A 23,088-nucleotide genomic window follows, 5' to 3' on the forward strand; every position below is an offset into this window, starting at 1 on the left:
CAATAACATAAGATGCAGTTTCGGTCAAATAGATGTGTTTTTCTTGGTATTGGCACTAATCAAAAGGGATACAAGTGTGTTGATAAAAATGGTTGCTTTTTTGTTTCGAGACATATAGTGTTTGATGAGTCTAAGTATCCTTTTGCAAATGGAATCTCTCCACAGTCACCTTTGGCCTCTATTCGGTCAGACCATCAGAAATCTCATCTCCCTATGGTTTTACCTACTGACCATAGTGTTCTTATGGTATCTCCTTCCTCAGGGTCAAGTAGCTATCCTCCTCAAGCTAATTCGCCCACTGGTTCCTTTGACTTGCGTTCACATTCTTCTTCAGGTCAGCATAGAGATCCCTCAACAATAGCTTCTGTTCCTTCCTTGGTTAATCAGTCTGATGCTCCTTCGCGAGAACCCATCAATGTCAACCTTCATCCTATGCAGACTAGGTCAAAGAGTAGCATCTACAAGCCTAAGATCTTCTCCTCCTTTCTGACTGAGAATGAACCTACATCTATTTTAGAGGCATTTCAAAGCCCTGATTGGACAGCAGCAGCTCAGGTAGAATACAATGCATTATTTTCTAATCATACTTGGGACATTGTTTCTCTTCCTGAAGGACGTAGGGCGGTTGGATGTAAGTGGATATTTAGAGTAAAAAGGCATGTTGATAGTTCGGTTGCAAGATAAAAATAACGATTAATGGTTAAAGGATATTTGCAAGAAGCAAGTGTTGACTTTCAAGAAACCTTCAGTCTTGTAGTCAAGCCAACAACAATACGAGTGGTCCTTACACTAGCTATTTCTTTTGGATGGGCTCTTAGGCAAGTCGACATTAACAACGCATTTCTAAACGGTGATTTACATGAAGAAATTTATATGGGGCAACCACAAGGATTCGAACAACAAGGTGTATCTGGTCAGCAGTTGGTGTATAGGTTGCGAAAAGCTTTGTATGGCCTTAAACAAGCACCTTGGGCCTAGTTTCACAAACTAAAGGAGTTTTGCTTGCTACCAAATTTAAAGCCTCGAAGGCTGACAATTTCCTATTTGTTCATCACTTGGGGTCAAAGTTGGTCTATGTTCTTATCTATGTGGATGATGTATTGTCACTGGGAATAATAGTCAAGCCATCAATCGTTTTGTACAAAGTCTGAATGCTCGATTTTCCTTTAAGGACTTAGGCCAGCTGAATTATTTTCTTGGCATAGAGGTCACTTACAATAAGGGTGGTGTTTTTCTAAGTCAGAAGAAGTATATATTAGAGCTTCTTCAAAGAGCCTCCATAGATCGATCGAAGGGCACCCCTACACCAATAACTACCACCTGCAAGTTGTCAGCTAATGAGGGGAGCCCTGTTGAAGATGAGCACCTTTATAGGAGCATTGTTGGGGCATTACAATATGTTGTAATCATAAGGTCAGAAATTGCCTTCTTAGTAAATAAAGTATGTCAGTTCATATACAAGCCGTTGGATTCCCATTTTAAAGCAGTTAAGAGAATCCTGAGGTATCTTTAAGAGACGTTGGACTATGGTTTTTAACTGAGGGGTTTTCTGATGCCAACTAGGGATCTGATACGGATGATCGTAGGTCTACCTCTGGTTTTTGTATTTTTCTTAGAGGTAATTCTGTGTCTTGGAGCTCGAGAAAGCAGCAAGTGGTATCCAGGTCTATAGCAAAAGCAGAGTACAGAAGTCTTGCACACGTTACTACATAAATGGTTTGGATTCAATCCCTACTGTCTGAACTTTCTGCTCCAAAGACTAAAGCCTTGGTACGGTGAAATAGTACAACTGTTGTTGCCGTTGTTAAAAATCCAGTCATGCATTCCAAGTTCAAACATGTCGAGTTGGACTTATTCTTTGTGAAGGAAAAAGTTGCAAGTGGGGTGCTCCAAGTAGATTATGTATCTAGCCAAGATCAAATCACAGATGTTCTAACAAAACTGTTGTCTGAAGGGATGTTCAACAAATTTAGGACTCAGCTTCGAGTGGTCAATAATGCTTGGAAAGCTCAAGGAGAAAGGAAAGCTTAATAAAGATCGAGGCATGTTATGAGTATCTGTTGTATAGCTAAAGACAGTTAAAGTAGTTAGTTTGTTGTTAGCGGTAGGCAGTTAGCTGTTAATGTTAGTTAGCAGTTATCTTTGTATATTAAATAGTCTGTAAATGACTCTTAGAAAATATAGTGAACTAAGATATTTTGTATGTACTTTGTAAAGTCTTGACAGATAATTATGTTTATGTTTACTTTAGTACTTGAATTTGATGATGATAGGTGATAGGACGCTTGAAGATGTTGAATGGTGATGATAGGTGTTGGACGGTGATGAAGATATTGAAAAAGAGAGAATAGAAGACAAAAATAAAGAGATTAAAAAATCCTTATGTTGTAAATAAGCAAAAAATAAAATAAAATAATTTGGACTAATTATAAAGAAATCCCTGGTTTTATTCAAAAGTAAAAAAAAATACTACATGTAAATTAATCAATGGACTAATGTGCCATGTCAACATTCCGTTAATGGATTAATTGATTAATTCGAAAATTATTTTAGTTAGAGTGACTAAATTGAAAATACTTTTTAAAGTGGCCAAACAGGACAAACCCTATTTTAGTGTGATCATGGGTATAATTTACCCAAATATAAAAGTTTGATGATATGACATTTTAAGATTATGCGACATCATCACTTGAAAATTAATATATATAAATTTTTGATAGAATCCAAATTCAGGAACTAATATGAACAAAAAATGTTCAAGAACTAAGATGACAAAAGTTGCCAAAGTTAAGAACTAATGTTGCTTTATCCCTTAATTTTAAAAGTTGAGTTGTCAATGTATATTACAAATTTAAAAGGTAAAAGTCTCATGGAGGCCTTAATAGTCAGATTGTATTTTGCCCATTCTATTAAAAAATGGGAAAATTAGTTTATGTATGTTAGATGAAGAAACAAATTGGTTCTTTTTGTTAAAATTCTCATCCATTTATATTGTTAAAAACTGGCATGACTGACAGAATAATCAAATAGTGACAAGTGGAGAGCCACATAAACCTCATATTGATATTCAATGATCAATTTCTAATAATAGAAATAGATGAAATTTTTAACAGAAGGACCAATTTGTTCTTTGATCTAACGTACTTAACTAATTTACTTATTTTTTAAGTAAAAGGGGCAATATGCAATTCAACTCCTAGTACAAGAACTTCTATGACATTTTTACCATTTATATACCCACAATGTATCGAAGTATAAACCAAATAAGTAAATACTGTAAAAGGCGAATATTATAAGGACTAAATTTATAAGTGACAAAAAAAATAGTAAATTGTGTAAAAGACCAATTGTGGATTGTCTACAAGACCCCATCCAAAGTAAAGATATGGCCCAAAACATTTTAGGGTTTGGTTTACCCTCAAAGATTCCATTTTTATAGTAGAAAAAGCCCAACAAGCTATTGACTTGTAATTGAAATTGCTCAAGTCAAGCCCTGGTTCGATGCCTAGAAAGGGATCATATCGATCCATGAACGAAGAAGAAGAAGAAGCGTACAACCAAAGAACACACAAACCGAGAGAGAGAACGAGACATTATTATTAGCTTTTTGTTGTGTTGTATAGTACACAAACAAACCATAGTGTGTAAGAGGCAACCCCCCCTTTCTTCTTCTTCTATAGCTTCTCCATTCTTCGATCGTTTTTTTCCTTATTATTTCCCTGTTTCAATAAATCGGGGGTTCCTCTTTCTTTTTCTTTTTTTTTTCCCTTTTTGATTTCTCTTTTTTATTTGTTAATACAAATTCTTTGTTCATAAATCGAGAAAGTGAAAGATTTTTGTGCTTTGGAGCGGGAACAGAACAAAGGGAAGATGTCAAAGAAGAAAGCTTTCAGTGGCAGTACCATGACTTTAAAAGATTTTCATGGCGGTTCTATCCCTAGCGATCTTCCTTTACCTTCTGCCCCTGGCGTGTAAGTTCTCAAGATTTTAAATTACGTTTAATCTGATTCGGTTTTCTCTTCTTTCTTGCTCTTTTTGATGTGTAGTTATCTGGGTATGATCCGAAATGTTAAAATTGAGTCGGTTTTTTTTGTTAGATCTGAAAACCCTTGGATCTGTTGTGAAACCCTAGTTTTTTTTAAATTGATATTGTATTTTATGGATACAGGACTGTTAGGCCTACCGATCGTTCAGGTTATGATAGAGCAACATCATGGGGAAACCAGGTAGGCCGACCCGATCATCGTGCCCGGCCCAATTCGTCACCTGCAACTAGGCATTTTGATGATAAATCTCCATTTCTTACTAGTTCAGTTCATATTGGTCGTTATTTTGATGAAGATGAAAGGAAGCCGTTGGATGGGGTTTCTGCCCCGCGTAGAACTATTGCCGATGAGAGTTTAGGGGTTCCTGTTAGTCAGATGGAGCTGAAGCCTGAGTCTGCTTATGCAGGGAGGGTTTCGGGTCGATATGGGTCTGCTTCGGTGTCTTCGTCAATGGGTGGTTCGGGGAATCTGTACTCTAGTCGAGTGTCCGAGGCTGCTGCTGTTGGTGTAAGTTCTCAGAGTTCTGGGGGGAACCGTGTGCAGGCTGTTTCTGGGTGGTATCCTAATGCATGGGCAGCTAGGAAGGAGGCGACAGCGAGTGCTGCTGAGACTGTACAATCTGTATGGTCTGAACAAAGTGCTGTCTCGAAGTTGGCTCATGCTAGTGCTATGGAAAAGATTTCCTCAGGTAGATGGCAGTCAAAGCAGTCTATTCAATATCAGAAAGATGTCGATGTTAGTAAACATTCAGAAACAGAAACCGGCTTGCACTCCCAGGGTTATGATGTGATTGCTGTGGCTGGGAGGGAACATTCTGATGTGATATCGGCAAGGCAAGTTGAAAGGGGTGTGAATGTTGAACATGGAATTAACTGTGGTAGAAAGGTGTCACCAGACTATGAGAGGAATCCTCGTCCTAACTTTTTGGAAGTTAAAGAAAACAGATCAGTAGTATATGGTGATGGAATTCCGTCAGCTCGATCAGATGGCAAATTTGGTGGTCCTAAGTTGCAGCCATCACCGTCAGAAGCATCTGAGCGGCCCAAGTTGAAGTTACTTCCTCGCACCAAGCCATTGGATAATTTAGAACCACCTTTTGTTGATGCTAAGCAGGTATTCATGTGATGCCATAGTATTGAAGCGTGCATTCGTTTTGTTCTCTCCTAATTCTGATAATTTTCTTGAAATAGGAGCAGCAGCAGTTGAGTGAATCTGTTCTTACTCATGGTGGAATTGGTAATGATTCATATGGATATGTGAATATTGTGAAACCTGGTTCAGCTGGTAGTGAGAATGGGAACCAGGCGGTGGAGCGTCCTAAGCTGAATTTAAAGCCTCGATCACAGCCTGTTGAACAGTTGGAGGGTAACATTGAGAAAGAAAGGTCAGTATGTGTCTAGACTATCTTATAGATGTGTATTCCTGTTATTATATAATTGCGAGCCTTTTTGAAAATTTGAATATGTTAAGTTTGCCTTGTATTATCATCTTTGGTAAGAGTAAATCATTGATGGTGAGGAACAGAAATGTTGAGATATGGAACTGTCAAATGTAATGCATTAGAGAACTGTGAACCATCGAGTCACATTTAATTTCTTATGAAGCAACTAAATAAAAAATGAAGGTGAATGGTTTTCTTAAATTTTGTTTGTCGTCTATTGGTCATGTTGCCATGCACAACTAATCTACCATTATTTGTATAATAGTTGCATCTTGTGCATCATAACTGGTTACAAATGGAGGTTGAATATATTGATTATTTAATGTTGAAAGGTTTATAAGTATTTATTAGTAAGTGTTACTGATGCAGAAATGCGTTGTTCGGCGGTGCTCGCCCACGAGAAATGGTGAGTGAATCTCTCTCCTGTCTGCTTGTTGGATTGTTTCAATGATTTTGGTTTTTAATCATTAATCTTTCTTTTTTTTTTATGTCAACATAATTTGATTTATTATTATAGCTATACTTATTATTGGTACTTTGATTTTCATAATAACAGCTAAAGTATTGTGTTTTGCTTCTCAGGTTCTGAAGGAGAGAGGGATTGATGACAGCATCCATGAGCCGGACCAACATCCTGATAGGTAGTCATTTCTTTTATTTCATACTTTTCTAGAACATTTTGCCCTCGTTAACTTATTGGGTTTGTTATTCACCTATTGGCTATGGTTATGCGAAGGGTCGTCAAACATAATGTTCCGAGGAGTGAAAAAGTAGCAGAGCAAGCAGCTCCTCATCCCAGTGAAAGAGTTGGGAATCCTCCTGTTGATCAGAGAGCTGGAAGAAAATCTGAGAGAAACCATGGTGTTTACAATGAAAGAGTTGATACGCAGAGGAGGAACCGGCCTAATGAAAACCGGCGGAATGACAAGGAAATTGAGAGGCAGCAGCGGCAGGAGAGGCAGCCATCACCTGAGACCTGGCGTAAGCCTGCGGAACAGCCTAAACCAGTCTCTCCTGAAGCTGCTGGTGTGCGCTATGGAAAAGCAGCATCAGCTTTGGAGCTTGCTCAAGCCTTTTCCAAATCATTCTCAGATCAGAAAACAGATGATCGATATGCTGGGCAAAGGAGTCTTCCTGGCCGTCCTCAAATGCCCTTTTCTCGGCTGATGGGCCCAACTCCAAGGCCTCAGATAAATGGTTACTAAAATTTGGGAGGCTATTGTCTTCTTACCGGTGACCAGATTGTGTTATCTGTAATTCCCTAATTGGTTTTAGGATGTCAGTGATTATAGTTGTGCTGTATGACCTCATCATTTCATACAGTTGATCTGTCTTTGTTTTTTTCATTTAAAACAAATTTTCGGAACAATTGGCACACCAAATCAATTGCTATGTCATCTTTATTCGCCTCAAATGATTCCCAGATTTTGCTAGTGTTCTTTCAATACTCAGTTGCCTCACCAAACTGAAATTGCTGCATGTATAATCACACTCTTGAAGAACAATTATGCCAATTTTTTCATACTGTTTTTCGAGGGTGTAAATTTGCAATATATATACAGGTGGTTGGAAGTAGAGTGGATTTCTTCCTAATCCTCTTATATTTCGATTGAGTTCGTGATTGGTGGGAGGATTTTAGCTGAATGCTACATCGAAATCTGCAAAAATAAGCTTGTACTGAAAAAAAATGTCTTGTTGCTTTTGATTCCTTACCCTCCTTTCTCACTAGCCAATCCTCTAGCCTCTACTTACAAACCTTGTCTATTATGCTCAATTGTTCGTTGTCTAACCAACACCATACCAGCTTCAGCTTCTTCATACTATCAGCTTTTCTACTATTCTTTTCCTTTTGTCTTTCCATCATTTTTCATGTCCTTTATTCTCCTCGTTTGGCTCAATCCCCCAAAAGTGCACCACCCCCTTTTTGAACAGAGCACCTTTCTTTCTTTTTTTTTCTAAGCTCCATAAAGGTACAAAACATCTTTTATAGTCTAGTGGGTTTTTTTCATTTTTAAGTTTTGTTTATCTCAACAATGCAACACTGCTCTCTGCTGTGATCTTGAAAGTGGATGTCAATAGTGAAACTGAAAAGGTTTTCATGGTAGACAAGGTATATTGAGTTACTGTTCACCATTCAATCCTTCAATCTTTTCTTGTTTCTTGTAGGGATTCAATGATATTGACTACTCTAGTTTGTACTCAAATGTGTTGAATGTTGATATTATGTATACTCTCTTTTCATGCCTTTTTTTCTGATTCATACTGGTTTTTGTAATCTATACCTTTCACCAAGGATACTGGTCCCTAACAGGACCACTCTGAAAGCTTATTGTTGACAGCAACTTCTCACCATAATTGCCTAAGAATGAAAGATTCTTTCATCCTTCTCTATAGGGTTTAATTACTAGTATTTGATTCATATATACACTTTCATTTCATTTTGTTGAGTTGGTAACCACTTGGCTTTTTGGTGTGAAGTGATGAACTAAACATCATAGTATCATGTCCTATATAATTTATTTTCAATTTATTTGTTCATGCAGAAAACTCTTGCATCTTTCCCTGGTAGTTTCAAAAAATTGTTTGGTTATTTGATGGATGAGACCAAGGACCTGAAAGTGTTATTTCATGATTTTGAGGATGGAGCTGAGGGTTTTGAGCTAGTAGCAGCAAGGTTTTGCTATAACAAGAAGTCTCTAGATTGTATCAACTTCTGGACCTGGTCCGAACTCCTTGTAGCTTTGAAAGAATGCCAAGATTTGCTTTCTGCTTCTGATTCTTCATTAATACTCGAGAAGATCCTCGACTGTGTTGTAACAAGGCTTGCCTCTCTTGTTGTTGCTAGCCCTTGCACATCTTCTTCAGAGAACACCAGAATATCTTGGTGGTTTGAGGATCTTCTGGTTTTGAAAATTGATTTGATTGACAAGGTAATAAGAATGTCGATAAGCCGGAACATCGATCATGCTATGATTAGTAAGTTCCTTTTATGTTATCAAAGATCAAGATTCCTTACTGCGACCCCAACTGAGAAGTGCAAAATCATGAAGGTCATGATCAATCTGCTCTCTTTGCTTGATAGGAGCTCCTTTTCTTGCAAGCTCTTATTTGGTATACTTCGAGTCGTTTCAAGCTTGAAAATTAGTTCACACCACAAATCCATTTTGGAAAATCTTATTGGTTCACAACTTGATAGAGCAACTATAGATTTTCTACTTGTCCCATCCTCACGCAGGAAAGGTTATGTGTATGATGTGAATCTTGTTCTAAGGCTGGTGAAAGCATTTTACATTGAAGGAAGGTGTTTCGTACTTGCATCCCGGTTGAGGAAAGTCGCTAGCTTGGTTGATTCATACCTTGTGGAAGTGGCAGCAGATTGCCACCTGAGCCCTTCAAAATTTGCAGCATTAGTCTTGGTGCTACCTGATGATGCAAGAGAATCCCATGATAGGCTTTTTCAAGCCATAGACATTTATCTTGAGGTACTATTGCTATTAACTTATTAACTGTTGTGCACAAAATTTGGTCATATGCTTAGGATCAATGCTAACCCAGAAACTCGAATAACTGAACAGGTTCATGGTGGACTATGCGAAGCAAAGAAAATGAAAATCTGCAGTGCACTTAACTATGCAAAGCTCTCAACAGATGCATTGAAACACTTAGCTAGAAACCCGAAATTTCCTTCAAGAATAGCAATACAAGTTTTCATCAACCAACAATCCAAGCTTGAAAACTTATTTGAGGACAAAACACACCTTGTTGACACCTTTAGTAGTTCGGTTTTTGCCGAGGAAAGTATTGACGAGAAGGTGAGTTCCGATCAAGTCCTTGTGTATGCGAAAAGAATCAACCTTCCCAACAAAGCTGAGCACCTTGATGTACAGCTGCAAGCGATGCAGTGCACAATAACAGAACTGGAAAAGTACTGTGGGATAATGCAGACTCAAATAGGAAATATTCCAAGAACAAGATTATCAAGCCTTGGTAATAATGCTAGGTTCTTACCAAAACTATGTTCTTGAAACATTACATGTTTGTATAGATGAAGGCAATTAATGTAAATGCAAAGATTGTTATTTTTTTGGTGAGAAATTTTTTGTAAAGAATGAACAAGCCGGTCATTAACCTTGTCAGAGTTTCATGGAGAATGAGAATTGCATAATGAACTAATGATTTAATTTAACTATGAATAAGAGACATGGAAGGATGTATAAATTATATGCCACTGCGAGAAATTGTTTATTTCAACCTTGGCTTGTGTGAGCCATAAATGAAGTTGGACCAGCATTATTGTAAAGGCACTGCTGATATTGAATTATATAATTGATACAATCCCAAAAAACTCTGACAACATGTTTGGTTGGGGGAATAGGAATGCATTCCCCCAATTCGGCGGGCCTACCACCAAACCGTCCCTGTACTATATCTCAGATTACATTTTGGTCCTTTTACTGAAAAAAATGAGTGAGCTGGTCCCTTTACGTTAGATGAAGGAGCAAAATCGTCCCTTTGTTAAAATTGTGCCGTTAAAAGCTTATTTTGGTGTTTTATGTATAAGGCATAATAACAATTTTAGTCCTTAACCTTTACATTTTTATTCATTTTGGCCCCACTCTCTTATTTGGTGTTTAAAGGAGAGATTATTTGGCTACTTTATCTAATGTATAGGATTAATTTGCAATATGAGGTATAGTACAGGGACTACTGTAATACTTTTACCAATCCAGTCTACCAAATGGTGGAATGCTGTGCTGTGACATTAATGAATGCCATGTTGGATATGATGAAATTATAGGTCAAATTCAGATTTTGGTCCCTCCATCTTTACTTTTATAATATCATGCCCTTTCAAGTAATTTTGGCTTTTGGCTCGATTCTTCAAGAAGCAAGGCACCTTCTTTTCTATAGAAGAGTCCTTGGACTGCAACATTATTGCTTCATCTCTCTGCAGGAGATCTAACCATAAAATCGAAAACAAAGGACCCAAAGGGAAAAACAATGATCAGAGGCTGAGATTCTAAATAAAACAGCAGAGATGTTGGAGAAGATAGGATTGAGAGGGACTCATTGGGTGATTGATGCTTCACATTGCCAAGGATGTTCTTCTCAGTTCACTTTCATCAATCGCAAGGTTTCGAGCTTTAATCCCTTCATCATTTCACTATTCTTGTCTTTTTTTTTTCTCTCTAATTCAATACCCATATATCAAAATTTGTGATTTTTATTTTCCAATTATGTGGGTCAGTTTCCAATTTTAGTATTTTAGTTTACTTCAAGAATTTCTGGGTTTGTATTGGATAATTGGATATGAGCTTCTTTAGTTGGTTAACTTATAGTTAAATTTCAACTTTGAGTTTCATTAGTATCCTACTTTAGTAAAGCAAGATGTATAATTTATTTTGTGATGATTTTACTTGTTATTGATTGTCTTTTTATTATGAATTATCAGCACCACTGCCGAAGATGTGAGGGCATATTCTGCTATAGTTGCACTCAACACAGAATGGTTTTACGTGGACATGGTGATTCACCTGTGCGTGTTTGTGAACCTTGTAAAAACCTAGAAGAGGCTGCTCGATTTGAGTCCCGACATGGATACAAAAGTAGAGCTGGGAGAGGTATAATTTTTGTTTTGGTTATTACATAAAGTCCCCTCATTTTCACTGTGTAGTGCATTTAGTCATTGATACTACTGTCTCACTCCGTTATCACTGTTTTTGTACTCATGGTTTGCTTGTTTGTTTGCTCATGAGGATTTATCTTTGATATCAAAAGGGTTAAATTGTTTTGCACAGGTCGTTTGAAACCAACTGTGAACGATGAGGATGTTGCTTTCAACCAGATTTTAGGGGGTGGCATAAAGGAATCATCCTCATCAGGAGTAGCTTTAAACAATGACACGACTCCTAGTGTTCAAGGGGCTACATGTTCCAATGTTCAAGAAGTTGTCGGTCATGATGGGGGAGGAGAAATACATAAAAGTCCGTCTGTTGATCAGTGTATGCAGAATGGTATGGCGTTATCCAGTCCAGAGAAATTGCGCCAGCAAGCATTGGATGAAAAAAGGAAGTATAAAGTTCTTAAAGGAGAGGGGAAATCCGAGGAAGCTTTGAGGGCCTTTAAGAGAGGGAAGGAGCTAGAGAGACAGGCTGAGTCTTTGGAGATGCATATAAGAAGCTGAGTCTTTGGAGATGCATATAAGAAAGAATGGTAAAAATAGTTTTCCATCCGAAAACATGTCTGGGATCCTGAATAAAGAAGTTCCAGAGGAATATGGCAGAAAAAACAAGGTTTGTCATCCAGCCAGTAGGGATAAGGATGACCTGGCTGCTAAACTCAGGGAATTGGGATGGTCTGATATGGATTTACGTGATGATGATAAAAAGAACACAAATTTGAGTTTGGATGGTGAATTATCTTCTCTTCTTGGAGAAATTCCGGAGAAGATTAATGGTCATGGCATTGACAAGACCGAGGTTGTTGCCTTTAAGAAAAAGGCTCTTATGTTGAAGCGTGAAGGGAAGCAAAAGAAGAACTGAAGAGAGCCAAAATTTTAGAGAAGCAACTTGAAGAACAAGAACTATTGGCTGGCGCTGAAGATTCCGATGATGAGGTATCTGCAATAATCCGTAGTATGGACAATGATAAACAAGATGAAATTTTAATGCAGTATGAACATACGCAAGGCCTTGACTTTGATTACCTTATGGAAACTGCTGATGATCTTGGTATTGATAGTGATCTTGAAGTAACTGATCAGGATATGGAGAATCTGGAAATAGATGCTACTCTGAAATCATTCGGTTGGACTGAGGATTCTAGTCCTATCGAAGATGTTACAACACAGTCTGCTCTTGTTAAAAGGGAGGCACTACTAAATGAAATTATTTCGCTAAAGAGAGAGGCTCTTAGTCAAAAGCGTGCAGGTAATGTTGCAGAGGCAATGGCTATGAAGGGTGTGAATCTGAAACCAGCATCAAAGAGTAGATTGACGATTCAGAAAGAGCTTCTAAGTTTGAAGAAGAAAGCCCTTGCTTTGAGACAGCAAGGAAGATTGGATGAATCAGATGAAGAATTGCAGAAGGGCAGGATTCTCGAGCAGCAGCTTGAAGAAATGGAGAATACTTCCAACATGAAGGCTGCACAGGTAACTAGTAAGGGGAAGGATTTGAAACACGAGCATCCTAATGTATCAGACACTCTGCCTGTTGAAGGAGATGTTATGGAACAAGACTTGCATGATCCAACTTGCCTTTCGATTCTAAGGAACTTAGGTTGGAATGACAGTGATGACGAGCTTTCGAACTCTTCCCTGAAACATTCTGAACAAAATGGTTCTAAGAAAATTATTGAATCTTCTTCTGCTCATGCCCCTCCTAAAATCCCGACTAAGGCATCGAGAAGAACTAAAGCTGAAATACAACGGGAGATATTAGGCTTGAAAAGGAAAACTCTTTTGCTGAGGCGCCAAGGAAATCCTGATGAGGCAGAGGAAGTGTTGGAAACAGCAAAAGCACTAGAGGCTGAGATGGCAGAGATGGAGGCACCAAAGAAAGTGGTCGAATCAAGGTTTCCAAAAGAAAAAGCCGCTATATCTGCCCATAAAGGTGCTGCAGAAGAAGAAGATGCGGAGAATATTACGGAGAATGATATGACTGATCCACCTCTACTCTCAATGCTAAAGAATTTGGGTTGGAAGGATGAAGAAGCTGAACCTATAACTATGCAGGAAGAGTACTCTAAAACTCTTGCCAGTGAGACATTACATTCTAGCCATCCATCGAGCAGTCAACCCTCTTCAGGAGTTCGAGTTTCACCACCAAGAAATAAAGGGGAAATCCAAAGAGAACTTCTGGGTTTGAAAAGAAAGGCTCTTGCCCTTCGACGAAATGGGAAAGTTGAAGAGGCCGAGGAATTGTTGCAAAGGGAAAAGGTACTAGAAGCCAAAATGGCAGGATTGGAAGCTCCGAAATCTGAGCTTGTGGTTGAGTCATCCAAGGACAGTAAATCTGAGAACTTTGAATCATTTGCTAACCACAAGAGGCTAGGGAATTCAAAAAATGAAGTGATAGTAAAGAAAGAGCCATTTGTAGACAACCAACCGTCGGTAGAAAAATCGGATCCTGTAGGGCTAAACCCTCCATCAAACCAGTCTGCAAACATAATGGAACTTTCGACTGTTGATGACCTGACAAATTCACAGATACCTGCAAAATTGGAAGAGACAGGTCACTTTGAATCCAACTTCTTTTCTCGTGGTAGACCCGATGTTCAATTGGCTTGCCAAGATGTTATAACCAAGAATGAAGATTCCACTGGAAAAACTAGAGTGCTTAATGAAGAGAAGTCATATTTGTCTCAGAACAGCCAAGATTCACGTAGGCGAGCAGTTTTGTCTCACAAGAGAAAGGCACTTGCTTTGAAGAGAGATGGAAAACTGGCTGAAGCTCGGGAAGAACTTCGACAGGCAAAGCTGTTGGAGAAGAGTATGGCAGAAGATGACACTCCTCCAAAATTCGGTTCTAATGATGTGTCAACATCTGCATTCACTGTTTGTTCTAGTGCAGCAATTGAGCAAGGTACACCAGCTTTCGCTCCGAAACCACTTTCTGGTCATGTTCACTTCAAGTTGCAACAGGAATCCCTCAGTCATAAGCGGCAGGCTTTGAAGCTGCGAAGAGAAGGTCGAATGCAAGAAGCAGAAGCCGAGTTTGAATTAGCTAAGTCTCTTGAAGCTCGGTTGGAAGAGTTGGGTGGTCATGCTTCAACCAAGTCATCTAGCAATAGAGCAGAACCAGTAGATGATGTAGTTGTTGAAGATCTTCTCGATCCTCAACTTTTGTCTGCCCTCAAAGCAATTGGATTGGACGATTCTAGTGCTATGGCTCAGGGCCCCAAAAGAACAGAGTTTGTATAACCCAATGTTGCCAAAAGTGAAAATGTTAACCAAGAGTGAATCCAATTGGAAGAGCAGATTAAGGCGGAAAAGGTAAAGGCTGTAAACTTAAAAAGATCAGGCAAACAAGCTGAGGCTTTGGATGCACTTCGGAGGGCGAAAATGCTGGAGAAAAAGCTGAATTCCTTGTCCGCGTGATAACATTCCATTTTCGGTTCGGAAAAACTTCTGTGTCTGGATTGAGGTACATACTATTCGAGGTCACTATGTGAAATAAAAGTCAAATAATTCAGATGATATATTATCAGCTCACGTGTATGCTAAGTTTTCATCATAGATGGAAAATGTATCTTTATTTGTATTTTGCAGATTATTTGTTACAAAAGAATAAACATGTTGAAGCTTTTCCTAGCGTTCTTTTCAGAACCCTCACTATATTCATCTTCGCTGTAACATCCCCATTGAGAAAAGGGTAGTTTCATCTTCTACAACAGGAAGTGATCGAAAAGTAACGACATTGCATGATCTTTAGTCTTGTGGTTGTGAGAGCCATGTCCATCTCCATGTTGATAAATACAATGTGCAGTCCTCACCAGGTTCAGTATGATCCCAATAGCAGTCTGGGATAACAGTGACACTGCAACTCGGTGCGTATTTACCTTTTTCCATGCCTCTCTCATTAGATTCTTTACGTGTTCATGGGCAACTTCCTCAGACACTCCATTTTCATGCATGTAACATTGGATAGATTTCGCAACATCACCTCTCTTTAACTCGTCCTGAAATTACAATTGAAATGCGATCAGTTCATTGGATTCAAAGTTCTTACAGTTCGGCTGTAGCTTTCATACCGATGAAGTTCCTAAATCATCTTGAAGTCGAAAAATCACAGATGACCAATATAACAAGTCAGGGTAGCTTTCAAGGAATTCTAATTCCTTCTGGTTTGTCTGATTCGTCACAAACAGACTTGCTTTAATTGCTACTAAAGGGCCTGTTATCGATATCCAAGCATTTTTCATGTACTCTTCAAAAGTTGGTGTATATCCACTGTGGTACCATCTTGCCTCCAACAAGTAGGATCTCAGTAAATCAACCCACTGAGGCCATAAGAAGAGCACCAGAGTTATGAAAATTTGTTACAATGTCTTAAATCTGAATCACAGAGATGATAAGTTACCGTCTTTTTAAGATTTGACACAACATCGTGACCTTGCTCCTTGAGAATGTTGTAAGCCATCTCGTTAACCGTGTTGTAAAGTGCAAGGAAGCATATCTTCATATAGTCTGGAAGTTGTTTCATTGCCTTAATATCCCACCTGCAACATGTAGGAAACTAGAAATAAGATTAACTATAGGCATGTCCTAGAGATTGCTTGCCTAAACATTTTTCCCACCAACCTCTCAACGGCATCGGTAAAGAGCTCGAGTTCATCCAGTGTACCATACACGTCATAAATATCATCTATCACCGTGATTAGAGCAATGGCCTTTGTAAGAGTTTTCCGGCAGCTTCCGAACCGAGGCTCGAAATCTATCCCTACTGTCCATAAGAAGGATTCCACCAATCTATTCCTAGCAAACCTCAGTATCTCCCCAAGACCAGTGTTCTTCCACCACCTTTGCAGGTAAATTGAAGGGCATGAAAACCAATTACATAATTTTATGTTTCATTTATGTTGATATATAGGTATACCTTGACAGATCTTTGAGTTCTTCTTGATGCAGTGCTTGTAAAATGTTGAAGTCCAACTTTGCTAGCTGTAATACAATGGGGTTCAAATCCGCTTGTCTTTCATGTACATCGATGTACCACCTTGCTTCAAGCCTCCGCATTCTCCAGTGTAATGGAAGCTCCATGGCATGCTTGACTTGAATGGTAAGAATAGGATCCACATGATCACCTTCCACATATCTGAGTTTTTAGATGTAAACTCCCAAGCTGCTTCCATTATGCTTTCTCCTTCAAAACAATAGTGTGAAGCTTCATACAAGCTCATCATTGCCTTGACATCATTACACAAAGATAGCATGACCTCGCCTGCCTTATCCCGAAAACCGTCGAAAACGAGCAAAACCAGTTATTACAAACACCCCCCAAACAAGAATTATAAAACATTTAGTACCTGAGGAAGAATGATATCCATGTTGTCTCAGGAGCCTAAATTCCGAAGCAGTCGCATATAAATTACCCTTTTTCATTTGATCGTTGCTGTTCTTATACACATTCAGTAAAATGTTATTAATCTTATCGTCAAAATGATATGATAAGTGTGAGCAAAACTCGATTCAACTTGAAAAAATAAAAAAAATTTGAATTTCGAGTTAAACGAATCGAGTTATTCGAATCAACTCGAATTTTTTTTTTGAATTTCGAGTTCAAATCGAGTTGAGTTTTCGAATTCGAATAACTCGAATAATTCGAATATCAAACTATAATATTTTACATTTTTACCCTAAACTCCCAAACTTTTTTATTTTTCCCTCAAAACTTTTACTTCTTCCCACTTCCCCTCAAAACTTTTACTCCTCTCCCCTCCCAACCTCCCAGTCTATCCAAAATTCATTTTCCACCAAAATTTTACTCTCGAATTTACTTTTTCTCAAAATTTTACTCCCAAAAACCCTCAAAACTTTTTATTTTCCCCCAAAATTTTTACTCCCTCCCCCTTTTCTCCTAAAACTTTTATTCTCTTCCAATCCCACCTCCCATCTACCCCAAGCCCTGCTCCCTCCAATTTTTTTTTAATATTTTCCCCCCAAAATTTTACTCCCCTATTTACTTTCCCTCAAATTTTTATTCCTCAAAATTTTTTTATTTTCCCTCAAAACTTTTACTTCTCACCCTTTACTCTCAAAGAAAAAATCAAAATTATCCAAAAAAAAATCACTAAGCATGAATAGTAATGATTTTATTTATATCTACTATTTATATTATTAAATTAAATTTTACATTTTATATTATTTATATTATTGAATTGTTTAGTTATATTGAATATTTATATTAAAATTGAATTATTAATTATGCCATAAAATATTCATGTTAAAATTTTATATTTGTATCAATTTTACATTTTATTTTTAAAATAATTTTTATTAAAAAAAATCATATTTTTACATTTAATATATTTTTTAATTCCAAAATACATAGTGACAAGAATCTGAAGATAATTGAAACAACTAAGCAAACAAAGAAGCTAACCAGTATATAAAAAATTAATAAATAAATTATGAGGTGATGAAAATTAATAAAAAATTTGATTAAGGTGGTCAATTTTTATTACGATAGGTGACAATAGTTACAATGACCCAAAATTATTTTTTAAAATTTAACTCGAACAAATATATTTGATTCGATTCGAATTCCATTTCACTCGATTCGAGAAAACTTCAAATAAAGTTAGGATGATAAAACGAGATTCAAAAACTCGATTAACTCGAAAATTTTCGATTCGATTCGATTGGATTCGATCGAATGCTCACCCCTAGATATGCTACTCCAAGCCTCTGCAAGTTGTCAATCATCTCAAGCTGTTCCAATGGTTGGTCACCTATCATCATCTTCTTCACTGTTCCTTTCAGCTCTTCAACTTGTCTTGTATACTCATCTCCCTGAAATTCAATAGTTTAGTATCAATGACACAAAATTATGATGAACTGATAATGATAATCATACCTTATAATTGCTGTTCAACAACTGCAGATCATCATCATTCCAAAGGCAAGGTTGATGATTCCCTGACCTCCTATTGGTCCATGAATGAGATATTTTGGTGCTGGCCACAAATGTGACACTCCCTCTACATCTTGGTGGGATTGATGGTGCAATGTTGGGTTTTTTACCATAGAAAAATGGAGTTAATGAAAGAAAGGATGAAGCCATTGACTATAAAAAATTTCCTATTAATGGATAGTTTAGTTTTAGCTGAAAAATACTATATAGAGGGATTTAAGAGTCGGTGCTGCAAACAGATTACAATCTAATTGCATCAATTCCTTTGCTTATCGTGATTTTTTGAGGTCCAAGCAATTAGATTTTCGATAGTTAACTCCAAGAAAAGTCTCACGAAATTCTATGTTTTTTTTTTTTTAAAGTTTGAGAAACACGTTAGATGTTGGAAAGTATACGCAGGGATTAATTAAATTGAGAATCAATTGTATATCGGTTTAGATAAAAGAATTGAATCAGTTTTTAAGCGAATCATTTAAAATCAGTTGAATCGGGATAACAAGTCAATTGAAAGTTTTATATTTTTTAATAATTTTTTAAGTGAAATCATACCAACATTCAAACCTAAAAAATAATTAGTCTATAGATACGAGAAATCAACTTTACTTAATGTTTGTTGTAATGATAGTTAGAACAAAAATAAGCAATGAAAGAAAAATAAAAATAGAAAAGAAGCAACACAACTGATCTTTGTTTACGCGATTCAGACATGACAGTTCTACGTTTGTAGAGCCTTGCTCAGAATGTACTCTTATTCAATCACCAAATCAAATAACCAGAACAATCTGTCTCTATAAACTAAAGCCTATAATGGTCCATAACCCCTTATAAGCTAAGTTCATGCGGTCCCAATAGAGAACAATACCATAATCAACATACACCTATGCTAACTCTCCACTCCACTCAAGAGAGTTTATCAATAAACAACCAAGAAAATGAAACACTCAGCACAGCTGATAAGTCCTTGAAAAACTCCCTTAAGTAAATATGATATTTATCTCTAAAAAATAACACTTGTATGCTTACCTATTCACTTTTAAGCACATCAAGCAGTTCGGTTGAGAGTCTTAATACCCTAGTGGACCCATGCTTCTAACTTTGTCAAATATGCCACATTCACGTGAACTGAGCTAAGCACAAATGAAATCTATTCAAGGCCCAAGTCAATGACCCAAGTAGAAAAATAGTTTCATATAACAATACATGGAACAAGTAGCAACAAAAACCCACAACAAGACCAATCGATCAGAAATCGGTGGTTCGATCAATTCGATGACCGATTCAGTTTTTAAAGTCATGGTTGGATCCTCATTACAAACTTATATGAAGAAGTTATATTGATGGGTTAATATAATATTTAGTCCTTGGAATTGGTAATTGAGAAAGGGGAATGAATTTACAAACACAAGCATTAATCTTAAACTTCACACTAATCAATTTAAAACCCAGACAAATTTGAACCCTGTGTGTTGGCTTGATGGTTAGTGTATTCACCGCTCTAAGTGTGACCTAGGTTCGAGTTGCGCTAAACGTGTTATGTTAGGGTTGTACCCTCCTCTTGTAATTCATTAAAAAAAACGCACACAAATTTATTACTCAACTAGAAATGTAATTAATATACATACATACATATAAGAGTTCATGTATCAAATAAAATCTTTTATTTTCTTAAAATACTTTTACTGGTCAAATTTTGTTATTAGACCCTATATTTTGCATAAATTATAGATTTAATACATGTACTTTAATTTGATCAAATTTAGTTCATGTACATTTTAAATTTTAGTCCTAACCAAACAGTATTAGTAAAGTTATAGAATTAGTCCATGTTCTTCAACTAGATCATTTTTATTCCCTATATTTTTCAAATTTCAAAATTTCAAAATTTCAATCTTAATACAAAACAACAATCGTTAAATACATTAACTAGTTTTTTTATGAATAATATGTGGAAATAGAAATGTAACATGGAATTAAAAATGCGATAATATGTTTGTCATATCACATCTTGAAAATAATAGGACTTAACTTAAGGATTAGATCACTTTTTGGGTTTGACTTAGCAACAATTCTCATATTGGGGTTCGAACTTTTTTTTGTTCAAGTTAGGCCATAAACTTGGAAATTGTTCCCACATTAGGGTCTAAACTTTTTTTATTCAAGTTAGGTCCTGAACTTGGCAATTGTTCCCACATTGGGGCCTAAACCTTTTTTTTTTGTTTAAGTTAGACTCTGAATTTGGCAATTGTTCCCACATTAGGGCTTGAACTTTTTTTTAGTCCAAGTTAGTCCTTGAAAATCCTAGAGTTCTAGCCCCAACGTAAGAACAATCGTCAAATGCATGTCCTAATATGGGAACAACTGTCAACTTTAGGTACTAACTTGGACAAAAAAAGTTCAAGCCCCAATATGAAAATAGTTGCTTAGTTTAGAGACTAACATGAACAAAAAAATTTAGACCCCAATGTGAGAAAAATATTCAAGTTCAAACCTCAAATAATGATTTAACCCTTAACTTAATGATTTTAATACGTGCCCTTTGGTTAGACTAAAACTTCAAAATTCTAAAAATATAGAAACTGAATATAAAAACTAAATTCATAATTTATACATAATACAGGGACTAATAATACAACTTAACCTACTTTTATCAAACATACTAAAATTGTTCCCGATAATATAGTATTACTACGTAACTAGTGCCGTGTTTTTAATATTAAAAACAAGTTCGCTAATTATCTTGTCGGGCTTCATGAATGTTCCAAAACTCTTGCCATGGACTGCATTAACTAACGTGGTCTTATATTAGTGGTATTACAGGAATCTAACGTGGTCCTTTAAATATCCACATAATTCAAAACATTTTTTCCCTTTCTATTCTCTTTTCATTCTTTTTCTCTTCTTTCATTTTAAATTATGTGACGTTGCCATGGAAATTATGTCTGCGTTTACACCATTAACGTCAAGCAATGATACAGTGACTAAAATTTTACAAATTGATAATGTTAGTGATCAAATAAAACGATATTATAGATATTTTCTTTAAAAATTAATTTATCTTTTATTTTTCCCATAAATATCCAAGTTTATCCTTCCTTCAAGCACAATTAAATTCCCAAATTTTCTTTATTTTCGTTGTTATAATAAATATCAATAATGATGGTAGAATGATCGCAAAGCAATAAGAGTTATCATTGAATAAAAGTTAAAAGGGTCAGGTCAACATATCATCACATGTTGTTTGTGCAATGATGACACTAAAATATTAGTGGTTACAAAACAAAAAATATTTAACGGTTGTAAATAAAATGATTCTCACTAATGACTTATCATTAAATTCAATCTAAGATTAATAAGTGCTGAGATAAGTGTTGAGGGACAACAATGAACCCCGGACATGGGCTATAAAATAGACATGAATGATATAAAAAAATTCACTGCGATAATTTTTAGCATAGATATTAGTATAGTCGTCAACTACAATATCAAATGAAGGAATTATATTAACGTTTTGGTTAAATTTTGTTATTAATCTTTATACTAGATGTAAGTTGTGTTTTTTATTTCTATATTTTAATTTGATCATTTTTAGTTTTAGTTCTTTTGGAATTTTGAAATTTTAGTCATAACCAAATGTGAGCTATTAAATTAATTATGTTATGCTATTTTCAAAATCTTATGTGATAAAAAAGGAGACAAATCAAGGGCCAAGCAAAAGCCACCCTTGAATAAAGTGGGTTTATTGCAATTTTAGATCCTCATGTTGTTTTTGTAATACAATTTAATCCTCGGATAAATTTTTAAGTTCCCTTTGACAACTTATTATTTTCCTGGCTACCAACCAAAATTTCCTAACTTCATGGAGATAAACATATTGTCATATGTGTAATGTCATGTTAACTTTCTATTTCCACATATTACTAAAACACACACAGTTAATGGGTTTAACGGCTATTGTTTGCTTCAAGATTGGAATTTCAAAATTTAAAAAGTATAGAGACTAACAATAATTAAATTAGAGAACATTAACTAAATCTACAATGTACAGCCCAATTATTGCCCGGGCCCAATTAACAGAGCCCAAACACCAACCCACAAGCCCAATTACAACCCAAACCCGAGGCCCAAATTCGGAGCCCAATTCCCCCCAAAAATCCAACTAGGGTTTCAGAAAAATGAAACCCTAGCCAAACCTAGCGCCGCACCCATCCCTCTACCGTTCACCTTGTCCCATCGCCACCCACCGTGCCTAGCTTCATCAACACCTGCAAAATGGCAGAAAAAGCCGGAGCACGCAACAGATAGTGCAAAGTAATAGAATACAACCAAAAATACAATGTAAATTGGCTATAAAAGCCAAACAATATCTCTGTACATTTTTTAGGGACAGCATTTTGAATTCAAGAAAAAGAAAAAGCAAATCAAAAAAGGTTGACTCCAGTTATTTCTACTCTGTTCTCGTGTTCTTATTCATTTTATTTCTTTTATTTTTGTTTATTTTTCTGCAATCGTTTAATAAATAAAGCGGGACTAAAAGGGAAAGGGGAAGATACCTTACTGCTCCGGTGGGCTGGTGTCGGAACTCCGCCTTTGCCGTCGTCGGAGTCGAGCAAAAAGGGGCGTTTCATCCCTTTTCCTTTTGGTCTCGCGGTTGAGAAGGCTTAGCCTTCGGGGACGCCGCAAAAGGGGGAGGCCTAGGGGCCGTTCTCGCGCAGCTCCGGCCACTGGCCATGGAGGCGGAGATGGTGGCCTGAGCTTTAAGGCCGAGAGGGGCGCAGAGAGGAGAGCATTCGAGCTCTCCGTTCTCTTTTCCTGGTTCTTTTTTTTTTTCTCTTTTCATTAGAAAATGAAATGGAGGCTACCAGATTAGGGTTCTTTTTGGCCCTTACATGATGTGTGAAACGACGCCGTTTGGAGTCTGATCAGTGGCTCCAAAACGGCGTCGTATCGAGCTCTGACCCGCGCGGTGACC

The 23,088-nt window shown here is 36.8% G+C and overlaps 3 protein-coding genes and 1 pseudogene across 4 annotated transcripts; 3 read left to right on the forward strand and 1 right to left on the reverse strand.

Annotated features, from left to right (window-relative positions):
* Positions 1–3,466: 3,466 nt before the first annotated feature.
* LOC107941110 (uncharacterized) lies at positions 3,467–6,901 on the forward strand. Of its 2 annotated transcripts, none has more exons than XM_016874637.2 (6): positions 3,467–3,971; positions 4,169–5,159; positions 5,237–5,430; positions 5,857–5,893; positions 6,070–6,128; positions 6,224–6,901. In XM_016874637.2, exons 1-6 carry the CDS (start codon positions 3,871–3,873, stop codon positions 6,690–6,692), a joined length of 1,851 nt encoding a protein of 616 aa, XP_016730126.1. In that variant the 5' UTR covers positions 3,467–3,870; the 3' UTR covers positions 6,693–6,901. The 2 variants fall into 2 exon arrangements, with proteins under 2 accessions (XP_016730126.1, XP_040958617.1); XM_041102683.1 differs by having other exon boundaries at positions 3,501–3,971; positions 5,243–5,430.
* Positions 6,902–6,932: 31 nt separating this feature from the next.
* On the forward strand, positions 6,933–9,673 carry LOC107941111 (BTB/POZ domain-containing protein At3g22104). The gene is made up of 3 exons (XM_016874639.2): positions 6,933–7,597; positions 8,031–8,969; positions 9,063–9,673. Exons 1-3 carry the CDS (start codon positions 7,586–7,588, stop codon positions 9,510–9,512), a joined length of 1,401 nt encoding a protein of 466 aa, XP_016730128.2. The 5' UTR covers positions 6,933–7,585; the 3' UTR covers positions 9,513–9,673.
* Positions 9,674–10,355: 682 nt separating this feature from the next.
* Positions 10,356–14,798, forward strand: LOC107941115 (uncharacterized; annotated as a pseudogene).
* Positions 14,799–14,862: 64 nt separating this feature from the next.
* Positions 14,863–18,269, reverse strand: LOC107941102 ((R)-limonene synthase 1, chloroplastic). Its single transcript, XM_041103198.1, has 8 exons — positions 18,063–18,269; positions 17,870–17,998; positions 16,513–16,669; positions 16,083–16,290; positions 15,788–16,006; positions 15,567–15,705; positions 15,238–15,486; positions 14,863–15,171 (listed from the first exon to the last, which is right to left on the reverse strand). Exons 1-8 carry the CDS (start codon positions 18,267–18,269, stop codon positions 14,872–14,874), a joined length of 1,608 nt encoding a protein of 535 aa, XP_040959132.1. The 3' UTR covers positions 14,863–14,871.
* Positions 18,270–23,088: the final 4,819 nt, after the last annotated feature.

The sequence above is a fragment of the Gossypium hirsutum genome, chromosome D10, assembly GCF_007990345.1.
Source record: "Gossypium hirsutum isolate 1008001.06 chromosome D10, Gossypium_hirsutum_v2.1, whole genome shotgun sequence".
NCBI lineage: Eukaryota > Viridiplantae > Streptophyta > Magnoliopsida > Malvales > Malvaceae > Gossypium > Gossypium hirsutum.